Source organism: Carcharodon carcharias, chromosome 32, assembly GCF_017639515.1.
Source record: "Carcharodon carcharias isolate sCarCar2 chromosome 32, sCarCar2.pri, whole genome shotgun sequence".
NCBI lineage: Eukaryota > Metazoa > Chordata > Chondrichthyes > Lamniformes > Lamnidae > Carcharodon > Carcharodon carcharias.
Window position 1 is genome coordinate 7,394,355 of NC_054498.1, and position 13,464 is coordinate 7,407,818.

The 13,464-nt window shown below is 45.6% G+C and overlaps 1 protein-coding gene across 2 annotated transcripts in view; it reads right to left on the reverse strand.

Annotated features, from left to right (window-relative positions):
- LOC121272114 (SH2 domain-containing adapter protein F-like) overlaps positions 1-13,464 on the reverse strand; it is a 204,501-nt gene that overhangs the window by 44,796 nt on the left and 146,241 nt on the right. For both annotated transcript variants that reach the window (XM_041178566.1, XM_041178567.1), the window contains 2 exons: positions 5,598-5,769; positions 2,469-2,588 (listed from right to left, as the gene is read on the reverse strand). In XM_041178566.1, coding sequence (XP_041034500.1) covers positions 2,469-2,588; positions 5,598-5,769 — 292 coding nt within the window. The remainder of the gene's footprint in view (positions 1-2,468; positions 2,589-5,597; positions 5,770-13,464) is intronic.

Sequence of the window (13,464 nt, forward strand, 5' to 3'; positions counted from 1 at the left end):
AAAACTTGTTGAGGTTGAGACTCAGTTGCAAATTTCCAAACTGAGGTTGATAATATTTTTGTTGGGTTAGGGGGATTAAAGGGTTACAGAAGCAGGGCAGGTAGATGGAATTAAGCTATAGAACAGCCATGATACAACTGATTGGCCAAACAGACTCGGAGGAGGTGGTGAGGGAGGGAGGTAATGGAATGGACTCCTCCTAGACCCATAGTCCTATTGTCACACGACTTTCATAGGTGTAAGTTTTCCAGTTGCTGGTTATAGAACTAATGGGAAATGGAAGCAGGGCCCTGGCAGACTTCTGCTCCTGAGGCTTTCGCACAAATTGAAGTCAATATGAGCAACGGTAACTCCCATTTTAACACAGGCCAGCGATTAATCCTGGGACCCTTGGCTCTATATCATTCCATACTGCTCCATCTGTGTAGGAGTGACATTTATTTTACTCCTCTTAATTTAACCAGTAAAACAGCTCTCCTCGAGCACGGCAGCAGTTCAGTATAATTTTTGGGCTGTTACCAATCTCTGCTGCACCTTGGGGAATATTAATCTCTCTAAAGAGCAAACTGAAAACATAACAGTGAAGGACTGAACCCTAAGTAATTGCCCTTTGAAGAACAACATTGCAGGGAGATTACTCTTGATCTTAAGTGCGCTGGGACGGGGGACAGGGAGAGAAAAGCAGAAGCACACGAGCTGGGTCACTCTCCTCTCAACAGCCACAAAATGGGCCTCTCTCTCGTGCTCAGTAAATATGCTTTCAATTTTCACCAAGTTGCTGTCACTTCCAATTTAGCTCGCTCACAACAAAAGGTTGAATATAGGCATCTACGAACACTCATGTAACCCTCTAAGCAACACAGTGGCAAATTGTCAGCTCTTATACGCAGGGCTGTAATCGTGATGTGCTGTCTCCTGGGAGAATGCCAATTGATCAGTGACTGGTCTCTCGGAGGCCCACACAACAGAAATGTAATTCTAATTTTCTGATAGTAGGGGAAAGCAGTGGCCTTGTTAACTCATGCACTGAAGCACTTGAGCTGCACCAAATATTAATATTTTTTAGACGCATTTAATATTTTTTTTAAACCAGCCTATCTCCGAGGGTGCTGCAAATAGGACGGAAAATACAAATGCAAGTCTTTGGTAGAGAGATAGAGGAGCTGGAGGCAGAGGAGGACAGACTGGTAACTGCATCAGGGAACATAGCACCGTTTCCAATCTGTCAGGCTGTTTTTTTTATCATACTCTCTCAAAATATTTGGGAAGCCGAGTTGGTTGCCGCACAGCTCGGCAGTAGAAGGGGAGGAGCACAAAACTGTGGTGCTGCAATGCCTCCACTGGCGGGAGGTGGCAACTACACCGTGACATGTTTACATAGGCACTTTACATTATGGATGTGGAGAATGGAAACTATTACAGAAAATGTTGACACAAGAAACAGCAGAAGACGTAACAGTTTTGTGCGTAGACCTCGACGGTCAATTGAAATCACAATTTGTTAATGTGCAAGAACAATGTTAAAAGGTCCAGTGTTCCCGAGCTGCATGATGATACTGACATTCCAACTTGCACAATTTCCTGACCAAACAGTGAAAATCACAATGCCTGTGTTTACTTAACAACAGTGAAACCTTGTGGCCTTAAAGGCAGCTTCAGTTTAGTTTGAGTAATGAATGGTGCATTGGATGCAATAACATTCCTCCTCTTCATAAAACAAGAGCAACAGTGAGGAGACATACGTCTGGAGTGTGAAAGAAAAACCCCATCTGGTTCACTAATGTCCTTCAGGGGAGGAAATTTCATAGGCACTTTACATTATGGATGTGGAGAATGGAAACTATTACAGAAAATGTTGACACAAGAAACAGCAGAAGACGTAACAGTTTTGTGCGTAGACCTCGACGGTCAACAGAAATCACAATTAGATCGTCTGGCCTACGTGTGACTCCAAACCCATAGAAATGCGGTTGACTCTGAAATGGCCAAGCAAGCCCAAAGGGAAATATAAAAACAAGTTTAATACCCCCTGTCCTTAGAAAACAGCCCAAACACAACCCGCTCCGACTAATGCCACATTAACCATAGAAATGAGCAGGAGTGAGGACACGTCAAGCAACAATGTTAGGGAGTGAGGAAAATAGGCGGATGGATAAGTGGGAGTGAGCAGAATTGGGAATGAGGACAGGAGTTGGGAGTGGGGATGATCCTGGTTCACTGCATCGTTCAACTTATGGTGTAAATTCATGTCGCTGTTGAGAAATGACTCACTCGCTCACTCACACCCAACTTCCAATCCCTCCACTGGCTGATATTTGCAGAGCATCTAAACGATTCCACAGTTAGTGTGCCCTAACTCATAGTGGCAATGCTTTGAAATTCCAGCTATCGGGTGGAACAGCCTGGCATGAAAGAGTTAAACGGAAAGATCCCTGAGCTGACGGAGCACAAGTGTGGGATGCACTTACTTCAGCGAGAGCGAGTAGTCGTTCTTGGTGGTCTCGCTGTTTCGGACCAGGTAACTGGACTCCTTACACAGCCGCAAGAGATTCTCGGCATCTGTCCGACTGATGGCTCCGTGGTACCAGCTGCAGAGCAAAAAAAAAAAGAGTTCCGTTTACCTCACGCACCATCAGTGTCAGTCGCTGACAGAGTGCTCTAAGCCGGCGTGTTAAACATGACCATATGTTGCAGCTCACCACTCCACTGACTGACCGTCTGCTTCCTGCTCTTTAGGCAGCCACGCACAACAGGAGCATCCAGACACCCTCTCAGGCAGAACAACAGCTTGAGTAGAACACACACACACGCCCAAACACGCAAACACACAAACAAACAGGCACACAAACACACAAACATACAAACAGGCACACTGACATGCACACAAACATGCGAACACAAACACACACACACACACACACACACACACACAAACCCTGCCCAAACCATACCATTGTACCCTCCCCATCACCTCTGGCCCCATTTACCCCCCATCAGAGCCAGTAAAAGCAGTGTGAACCCCACCCCCCAGCCCTCTATAATAGAATGGTTACAACACAGGAGGCCATTCAATCCATCATGTCCATGCCAACTTGCTACAAGAGCAACTCGGCTAATTCTATTCCGCTGCCTTTTCCCCGCAGACCTGCAGTGTGGGGGCCCTGGCTGTAGAGGGGGATACTCCTCAGTGTCCTGGTCAATATTTATCCCTCAATCAACACCACTAAAACGAAGACTGCCTGGTGAAATATCATGTTGCTGCTTGTGGGATCGTGCTGTGCAAATTGCACTTCCTACTTTCCAACGGTGACTGCACTTCAAAAAAGTGCACCATTGGTTGTAAAGCACATGGAGATATCTTGAGGCTGAGAAAGGTGCTATAAAAATGCAAGCCTTTTTTTTTGCATCTCTGTTAAAACACAAACACACATACTACACACACACGCACTACACACACACGCACTACACACACACATGCATTATACACACACACATACGACACACACACACACACACACACACTACACACACACACACACATACTACACACACACGCACTACACATACATGCACTACACACACACACACACACTACACACACACATGCACTACACACACACTATACACACACAGACACACATACTACAAACACACACGCACTACACACACATACTACACACATACATATACTACACACATGCACTACACACACATGCACCACACACACACATACTACACACACTACACACACACACACATACTACACACACACTACACACACACACACTACACACACACATACTACACACACTCACACACACACACATACTACACACACAACACACACACACATACTACACACACACACGCACTACACACACATACTACACACATACATATACTACACACATGCACTACACACACATGCACCACACACACACATACTACACACACACTACACACACTACACACACTACACACACACACACATACTACACACACACTACACACACACACACTACACACACACACACTACACACACACACACATACTACACACACACTACACACACACACACTACACACACACATACTACACACACACACACTACACACACATACCACACACACACTACACACATGCACTACACACACAAATACTACAACACACTACACACACACAACACACACACACACATACTACACACACATACAACACACATACTACACACACACACACACTACACACACATACCACACACACACTACACACATGCACTACACACACAAATACTACACACACTACACACACACATACTACACACACTACACACACACATACATATACTACACACATGCACTACACACACACGCACCACACACACACACACATACTACACACACACGCACTACACACACACATACTATACACACACACATACTACACACGCACTACACACACATACAAACATAATACACACACACATACACACACACTACACACACTACACACACACACACTACACACACACAACACACACACAACACACACACACATACTACACACATACTACACACACACACTACACACACATACCACACACACACTACACACACACACACACTACACACACACAACACACATACTACACACACACAACACACACACACTACGCACACACACCACACATGCATACTACACACACACACAACACACACACGCACTACACACACACACAACACACGCACTACACAGACGCATATACTACACACACAACACACACACACATACTACACACACACAACACACACACACATAGTACACACACAACACACACGCGCACTACACACAATACACACACACACATACTACACACACACATATACTAGACAGACACACACTACACACACACACACACACATACTACACACACACAACTTGCTATAGTGGAAGTGTACTTGCTATTGTGGGAGTGCAGTGAAGGTTTACCCGACTGACTCCTGGGATGGTGGGACTGACATATGAGGGGAGATTGAGTCGATTAGGATTATATTCGCTGGAGTTCAGAAGAATGAGGGGCGATCTCTTAGAAACCTATAAAATTCTAACAGGACTAGACAGGGTAGATGCAGGAAGGATGTTCCTGATGGGCGGGGAGTCCAGAACCAGGGGTCACAGTCTGAGGATATGGGGTAGACCATTTAGGACTGAGATGAGGAGAAATTTCTTCACCCAGAGAGTGGTGATCCTGTGGAATTTGCTACCACAGAAAGTAGTTGAGGCCAAAACATTGTATGTTTTCAAGAAGGAGTTAGCTATAGCTCTTGGGGCGAAAGGGATCAAAGGATATAGAGAGAAAGTGGGAGCAGGCTATTGAGTTGGATGATCAGCCATGATCATAATGAATGACGGAGCAGGCTCGAAGGGCCGAATGGCCTACTCCTTCTCCTAATTTCTATGTTTCTCACACACACACACACATACACACACACACACACACAAACACACACACACACACACACACACACACACACACACACCCCCTGAGAAGTGTTGTAGTGTGTGACCAATGTCTGAATTGTAATGTAACACTCACGTTTGTCTCCCGAGTGACAGGTTTGGTTCCACCCTTTCACCCAGCGGTCCACTGAACTCAAGACTTTGATGTTTTAGAGATTTGAGGTTGGGCCCCGACAGCCTGTTCTGGTGCCGCACTTTCTCTTCCTTGGGTGGGGAGAAGCGACTCTTGTCAACACCATCAAACTGAACTGAAATGAGGAAATAAAAAGAGTTTAATCTTCAAAGGAAACAGTCAGAGAGACAGTATTCAAACTGATGAGGGTGGAGGAGGTGCAGAATTCGAAAACCTGTCTTTCATCAACTACTTTCTCCAACTTCTTTGTCCCTCAAGATGCTGAATGCCTTCTGATACCTCCCCCGAGTGACCATTCTACGTACTAGTAGCTGTCAAACTATGGGAGGCTTCACGATCATACTCAATAGTCTCACTCTCTCTCTCACACACACACACACACACACACACACAGGCAAATTCTTGTGTGGTGATCAGAAGCTGATATTTCGCCTTTTCTAGCCAGGTGACCTCTGAGACTGACTGCAGCGACCTGCCGGGCTGCTCCAGCTCAGGGTCAATCGCCCAGCACAGGTCGAGGGTCAAATCTGGGGTCACTCTGGTCTGTATGGCTCAGTGCCATAATCCGCAGTGCCGATGTTAACCGAGTCATGAAGGCCAGGGCTTCAAACTGATGTTCAGAACAACAACTTGCATTTATATAGCGCCTTTAATGTCCCAAGGTGCTCCACAAGAGTACTCAGACACAATGTGGCACTGAGCCATGACCGAAAAGTTGGCCAGTTTTAGGCAGTGTCTTAAAAGGAGAAAGTGAGGTAGAGGTGGAGATCTTTAGGGAGGGGATTCCTGGGCTTAAGGCCAAAGGCAGCTGAAGGCACGGCCGCCAATGATAGAGCGATGGAAATCGGGGGATGCGTAAGAGGCTGGAATTGGAGGAGTGCAGAGGTCTCGGAGGGCTGTGGGGCTGGAGGGAGGCACCCATATGGGAGGGGTGAGGCCATGAAGAGGGTGGAGGAGATGCAGAATTTGAGCAGGGGGTTGAGAATTTTCAACAATGCATCAGTTGAGAATTATAAACTTGCTGACATCAGAGAGGTGGCTGATTACTGGACTCACAGCTCAGTACATGCGTTTTCTTTATTCTTCCATGGGATGTGGGTGTCACTGGCAAGGCCAGCATTTGTTGCCCATCCCTGTTTGCTCCTGCATGGCCATTTCAGAGGGCAGTTAAGAGTCAACCACATTGCTGTGGGTCTGGAGTCACATGTAGGCCAGACCAGGTAAGGATGGCAGATTTCCTTCCCTAAAGGACATTAGTGAACCAGATGGGTTTTTACAACAATCAACAATGGTTTCATGGTCATCATTATGAACATATGAATATGGAGCAGGAGTGGGCCCCTCAATCCTGCTCCATCATTCAATAAGCTCGTGGCTGATCGAATTGCAACCTCCTGCTTACCCCAGATAACCTTTCCCTCGTTAGTCAAGAATCTATCTAGTTCGGCTTTAAAAATATTCACAGACTGTTTCCACCACCATTTGAGGAAGAGAGTTCCAAAGGTTTATGGCTGTCAGAAAAAAATTATTCTCATCTCTGCCTTAAACAGTGATCCCTAGTTCTAGATTCTCCCACAAGAGGAAATACCCAGCCTGTCAAGGATCTTAAAAGTTACTGAGACTAGCTTTACATTCCAGACTTATTGATTGAACTCACGAGCTAGCATGCATGGGATTTGAACCCGTACCCCTCAGAGAATCAGCCTGGGCTACAGGATTACTAGTCTAGTGACATTACCACTACACCACCACCCCCACACTTGAAGGTAAAGAGTGAATTCAGGGGTTTGGTACCTGCCTGCGTTCTGAACAGGAGCACAGGCAGGAGTCAGGGCCATGGTTTTGTGGGGGCAATGTTCTGTCCCATACCCTCATTGAGTGCAGTTCCCTGATGGACATCCAGCATTGCTGAATCAGGCCTTAAATTCCCAACTTGAGTTTGGAACAACTACTGAACATATTAACAAGTAAATACCTCGTTAAAACCGTAAGGGAATCAAGGGCAGTGGGGGTTGGATCGTAAGTCAGGAGTTGAGGTAGAGGATAAGTCAGGATCTTATTAAATGGGAGAGCAGACTCAAGGGGCTGAATGGCCTACTCCTTTTATTGTACCTAAAAGGTTCGACTCCTGATTCCGTGCTTTCAGTTCTGTCGAGTGTATTGTCTTTGTCTCCAACGAATTGAATCGCAGCCATGTAATTGTACCCGGGCACTGCCCATTCCTAGGGAAGAGGCTGACGTTATACAGATCACAGTGTCGGCAGTGACTCAGATCAGCTCCATTCCCGCTGGGCTCGGACACAGCCCGGAGTGACAGGATCAGTAACAATTTGAGCCCCATAAACCCCAAAAACACCCCTAAACGGCCAATCTCACTCTGCTGCTGCTGCTGATTGTAGCTAGCTAGTGCCACCAGGAGACCTGTCACGCTATGTCACACTCGTCTGTCTTGCACCCTCCTCACACGTCCGCTGTAGTTCATCTGCAACCGCTCTGTGACATCCGACATCCAACTACATCGAGGTTGGCCCCCCCTCTCCTGCTGCCCCGCCCCCGGCTCTGCCTTCTGGGAGAAATCTCCACAGCTTTTCAGCTCTGATCAAACGGCCGAAACACTGACATTTTCTTTTCTGGATGTTACTTCTGGAGTACGTTTTGTTCTTGCAGTTTGAAGCACCTCTTCCTTTGTTTTATGGTGTGTGTGTGGAAGTTTCACCGTACATCTTATATTTAAGGGCCTCGGTTTTCTTCCATAGATCTTTGTTTCCAGGCTTCTGAGGCAAACGAGAAAATGGACAGAACCTCACTCAGAAAGGGGAAGTCACTGGCTGGTGGGAAAAATGCTAACTTGCATTTATGTAGCTCCTTTTCATGTAGTGAAACGTCCCAAGGTGCTTCACAGGGGCGTTATCAAATCAAAATTGGTTTTCAGCTACACAAGGAGCTACTAGGACAGGTAACATAATGAGCTAGTAATCCTCAGGCCCTGACTAATGCTCTGGGGACATGGGTTAAAATCCCACCATGGTGGAATTTGAATTCAATTAATAAATCCTGGAATATAAAGCAAGTCTCAGTAGTGGTGACCGTGAAACTATCATCGATTGTCATTAAAACCCATCTGGTTCACTAATGCCCCTTTTTAGGGAAGGAAATCGTTGTCCTTACCCGGTCTGGCCTACATGTGACTCCAGACCCACAGCAATGTGGTTGACTCTTAACTACCCTCTGAAATGGCTGAGCAAGCCACTCAGTTCAAGGACAAATAGGGATGGGCAACAAATGCTGGCCTTGCCAGCGATGCCCTCATCCTGTGAAAGAATAAAGAAAACAAAAGCTTGGCAGGTTTTACAAGGGCCTTGAAGAGAGGAAAGAGAGACAGGGAGTGAATTCCAGAGATTGGCATCTCAGTAGCTGAAGTAGGGCTGCCAACTACGATTAAATGTATTCCTGGAGGTTTCATCACATGATTTGCCCCCACGCTCCAGACATTAGTCGGCCAACACATCCATCCTGGTGATGGACTGCCTTCCTATGCCAATTGGAAAGCAATAAGATTCATTATCCAATTGGATGTTGCTTGGCTGCCAGCCAAACAGCCTTTTTCCCCATTTTTCAATATTTTTATATCTGGTGAAGAGAAAGTTCAAAGAAAAATGACCAAAAAGAAAAAAATCTTTTTTAATGTCCCGATGATTTTTCTCCAGGGTTACATCCGGCAGTGTCCTGGAAATCGATCTTCAATTCCTGGAGACTCTGGGCCAACCCTGGAGGGTGGGCAAACCCTAGGCTGAAGGCACAATTTGCCAACTGTAGGAGTGGAAGGAGTACAAGACACAGGGGAAGTCAGGGGTGGAGGCGCGTAGTGATCTCGGAGGGCTGGAGGAGCGTAGGCAGGTCCATGGAGCTAATAGGAATCACTAGCTGCTCCCTGGTTCCTGACACAAGAAACTGAAGGTGAAGTACCCATGACTTCAGGCCTACTGATGTGGTTTATGACTTTATGATGGGGTGGCGATGGTGTAGTGGTATTGTTGCTAGACTAGTAACCTAGGGTTCAAATCCCACTGACGGCAGGTGGTAGAATTTAAATTCAATAAAAATCTGGAATTAAAAGTCTAATGATGACCATGAAACAATTGTTATAAAAACCCATCTGCTTTACCAATGCCCTTTAGAGGAGGAAGGAAACCTGCCTACATATGACGTCCAGACCCACAGCAATGCCCTCTCAGGGATGGGTAATAAATGCCAGCCAGCAATACCCACATCCCATGAATGAATAAAAAAAAATCTGAACTTTGGAAGCCTTTTACCGAGGATCTGATTACTGGGCCGAGCCTGAAACCTGGACGTGTTCCCATAGCTGCTGGAATTTAAAATATGCTGCATTCAAAATAGATAAACTTCAACATGTCAGAGCACTTGACGTGTAATAAAAACACGTCAGAAACATGTCAACTCATTCAATGAGCGTCCCTCGATCAGATAGTAACCTCTAACTACATCAAATCAGCTGTCAGAGGAGGGGATGAACATCCAGGAGGCACCTGTTCTGTTTCTGGTACTTCCACTTCTGTGTCTGATTTCAAGATTCTGTCTGTTGCTCCCAGTGACGCTAAATCATTCAGTTTGTGGGGCTGCCCCATAACACCCACCTGGAGAGGCAAACAGCGCAGTTTTATTCACACCTAGCTCAGACATTTGACACTCTGTTATCAAATCCCTCCATCTGCTACCTTATTGAAGGCATCAAACCGCTTAAGCCCATTTTGGGTTAGCTTATGCTGACCTCCTGTGTGCTGCTCGCTCGCCACTTTCCACCTCCCTATGGACACAGCCGCCAGGTTCCACAGCTCCCTCCCTAAGATATTTCCACTGCTCGGGGGAAATCAAGGGGCATAACCTAAAAATCAAAGCTTGCCCTTACAGGAGGGCAATGCTTCTACCCACAAAGGGCGGTGGGAGTTTGAAAATCTCTCTCTCTGAGATTCACCCCAGGTTTCTGTTAGTCAGAGGTGGATGGGGGTAACAGCGGGTTAGTATAGTTAGGTCACAGAGCAGCGACGATCAGTACATGTCCCAACGGGTTTGAGGAGTTGGATGGCCCGATTCCTGTGCAGGAACCTCCATAAAACCTGTCCTAGTACCTCCTCCTGTGCTTCATGTCAAATTTATCCATTAATGTCCTGCCTGTAGTAGATGCAACTGTATGTCTCAGGGAGTCGCTAGGGGAAGATTTACTCTATGAGCCACCAGGAGTCGACAATGTCTTTCCCACCTACTCCCAGGGGCATTTTTTAAAAATGATTTCTTCATGGGATGTGGGCATCCATCCCTAGTTCAGAGGGCATTTAAGGGTCAACCACATTACTGTGGGTCTGGAGTCACATGTAGGCCAGACCAGGTAAAGACAGCAGATTCCCTAAAGGGCAGATGGGTTTTTACAACAATGGTTTCACACCATCGTTAGAATTTATTAATTCCATCTGCTGTGGTGGGATTTGAACCCAGGTCCCCAGAGCACTACCCTGGATCACTGGATTATTAGCCCAGCAACAACACCATTACCTCACTGTGCATGTGTTTATGTGTGCAGTCTCAGTGTGATTGCGTGGTGTGAGAGGGGGTGCATAGTGTGAGTGCACTGTGAGTGTGCGAGCAGCAAGAATGTGGGTGCAGTGAGAGTATGTGTGCAATGAGAGTACACGAATTAGGAACAGGAGTAGGTCAGTCGCCCCCCCCTCGAGCCTGCTCTGCCATTAATGAGATCATGGCTGATCTGATTGTGGCCTCAACTCTACAATCCCATCTGCCCCTGATAACCTTTGAGTTCCTTGTTAGTCAAGAATCTATCTACGTCTACCTTAAAAATATTCAATGACCCAGCCTCCGACACTCTCTGGGGAAGAGAGTTCCAAAGATTCACAACCCTCTGAGAGAAAAAAATTCTTCTCATCTCCGTCTTAACTAGGAGACCCCTAATTTTTCAACTGTGTCCCCTCGTTCTAGTCTCTCCCACAAGGGGAAACAGCCTCTCAGCATCCGCCCTGTCAAGTCCCCTCAGGATCTTAATGTTTCAATAAGATCACCTCTCATTCTTCTAAACTCCAATGGATACAGGCCCAGCCTGTTCAACCCTTCCCCATAAGATAACCCCCCTCGTCCCAGAAATCAGTCGAGTGAACTTTCTCTGAACTGCTTCTAACACATTTCTTAAATAAGGTCTGACTGACGTCCTGTACAGCTGTAGCAAAATAGCCCTTCTTTTAGATTCCATTCTCCTTGCAATAAACAACAACATTCCGTTTGCCTTCCTAATCACTTGCTGCATCTGCACACTAACTTTTCCTGATTTGTGTGCCAGGACACCCAGACCCCTCTGTACCTCAGAGTTCTGCAATCTCCCTCCATTTAAATCATTTGCTGCTTTTCTAGTCTTCCTGCCAAAGTGAACAAGTTCACATTTTCCCACATTATACTCCATCTGCCAAATTCTCACCCACTCGCTTAGCCTACCTATGTCCCTTTGCAGGCTTCTTTCGTCCTCTTCACAACTTACTTTTCTATCTTTGTGTCATCAGCAACTTTAGAAACCATACGTTCGGTTGCTTCATCCAAGTCATTTATATAAATTGAAACAGTTGAGGCCCCAGCACTGATCCCTGTGGCACTCCACTTATCACATCTTGCCAACCTGAAAAAGATCCATTTATCCCAATCTCTGCTTCCTGTTAGCTAACCAATCCTCTATCCATGCTAACATGTCATCCTCAGCACTACGAGCTCTTATTTTGCATAGTAACCTTTGATGTGGTACTTTGTCAAATGCCTGAAATCTAAGTACAGCACATCCACAGGCTCCCCTTTATCCACGTTGCTAGTTACTTGCTCAAAGAACTCCAATAACTTAGCCAAACATGATTTCCCTTTCAACAAAACCATGTTGACTCTGCCTGATTTCATTGAGATTTCCTAAGTGCCTTGCTATAACCTCCTTAATGATAGATTCCAGCAATTTCCATACAACAGATGTTAAGCTAACTGGCCTGGAGTTTCCTACTTTCTGTCTCCCTCCTTTCTCGAATTCACTATTTTCCAATCTGATGGGACCTTTCCAGAATCTAGGGAATTTTGAAAAATTAAAACCAATGCATCTACTATCTCAGCATTCGCTTCTTTTAAGCCCCTGGGATGAAGTCCATTGGGACCTGGGGACCTGTCAGCTTTTAGCTCTCATAATTTTCTCATTTCACTGGCGGCTGGAATTGTTTTAAGTTCCTCCCTCCCTTTCAACTCCTAACTGCCAATTATTTCTGGGATGTTATTTGTATCCTCTACAGTGAAGACAGACACAAAATATCTGTTCAATTCATCTGCCATTTCCTTATTTTCAATTCTTAATTCCCCAGACTCTCTCTCTAGGGGACCAACAATCACTTTATTTACTCTTTTCCTTTTTAAAAACCTGTAGAAACTCTTACTTTTTGTTTTTATATTTCTAGCCAGCTTTCTCTCATACTCCAATTTCTCCCTTGTTAGGAGTCTTTCCATCATTCTTTATATTCTTTCCAATCTTCTGACCTGCCACCCATCTTTGCAGAATTTTACACTTTTTCTTTCAGTTTGACACTGTGAGAAATGGACTTTTAAAATATATTTGGGAAATATTGTGTTATTCTGTGAAAAGGGTGTGTGTGTGTGTGTGTGTGTGTGTGACATAGAAACATAGAAACTAGGAGCAGGAGTAGGCCATTCAGCCCTTCGAGCCTACTCTGCCTTTCATTATGATCATGGCTGATCATCCAAC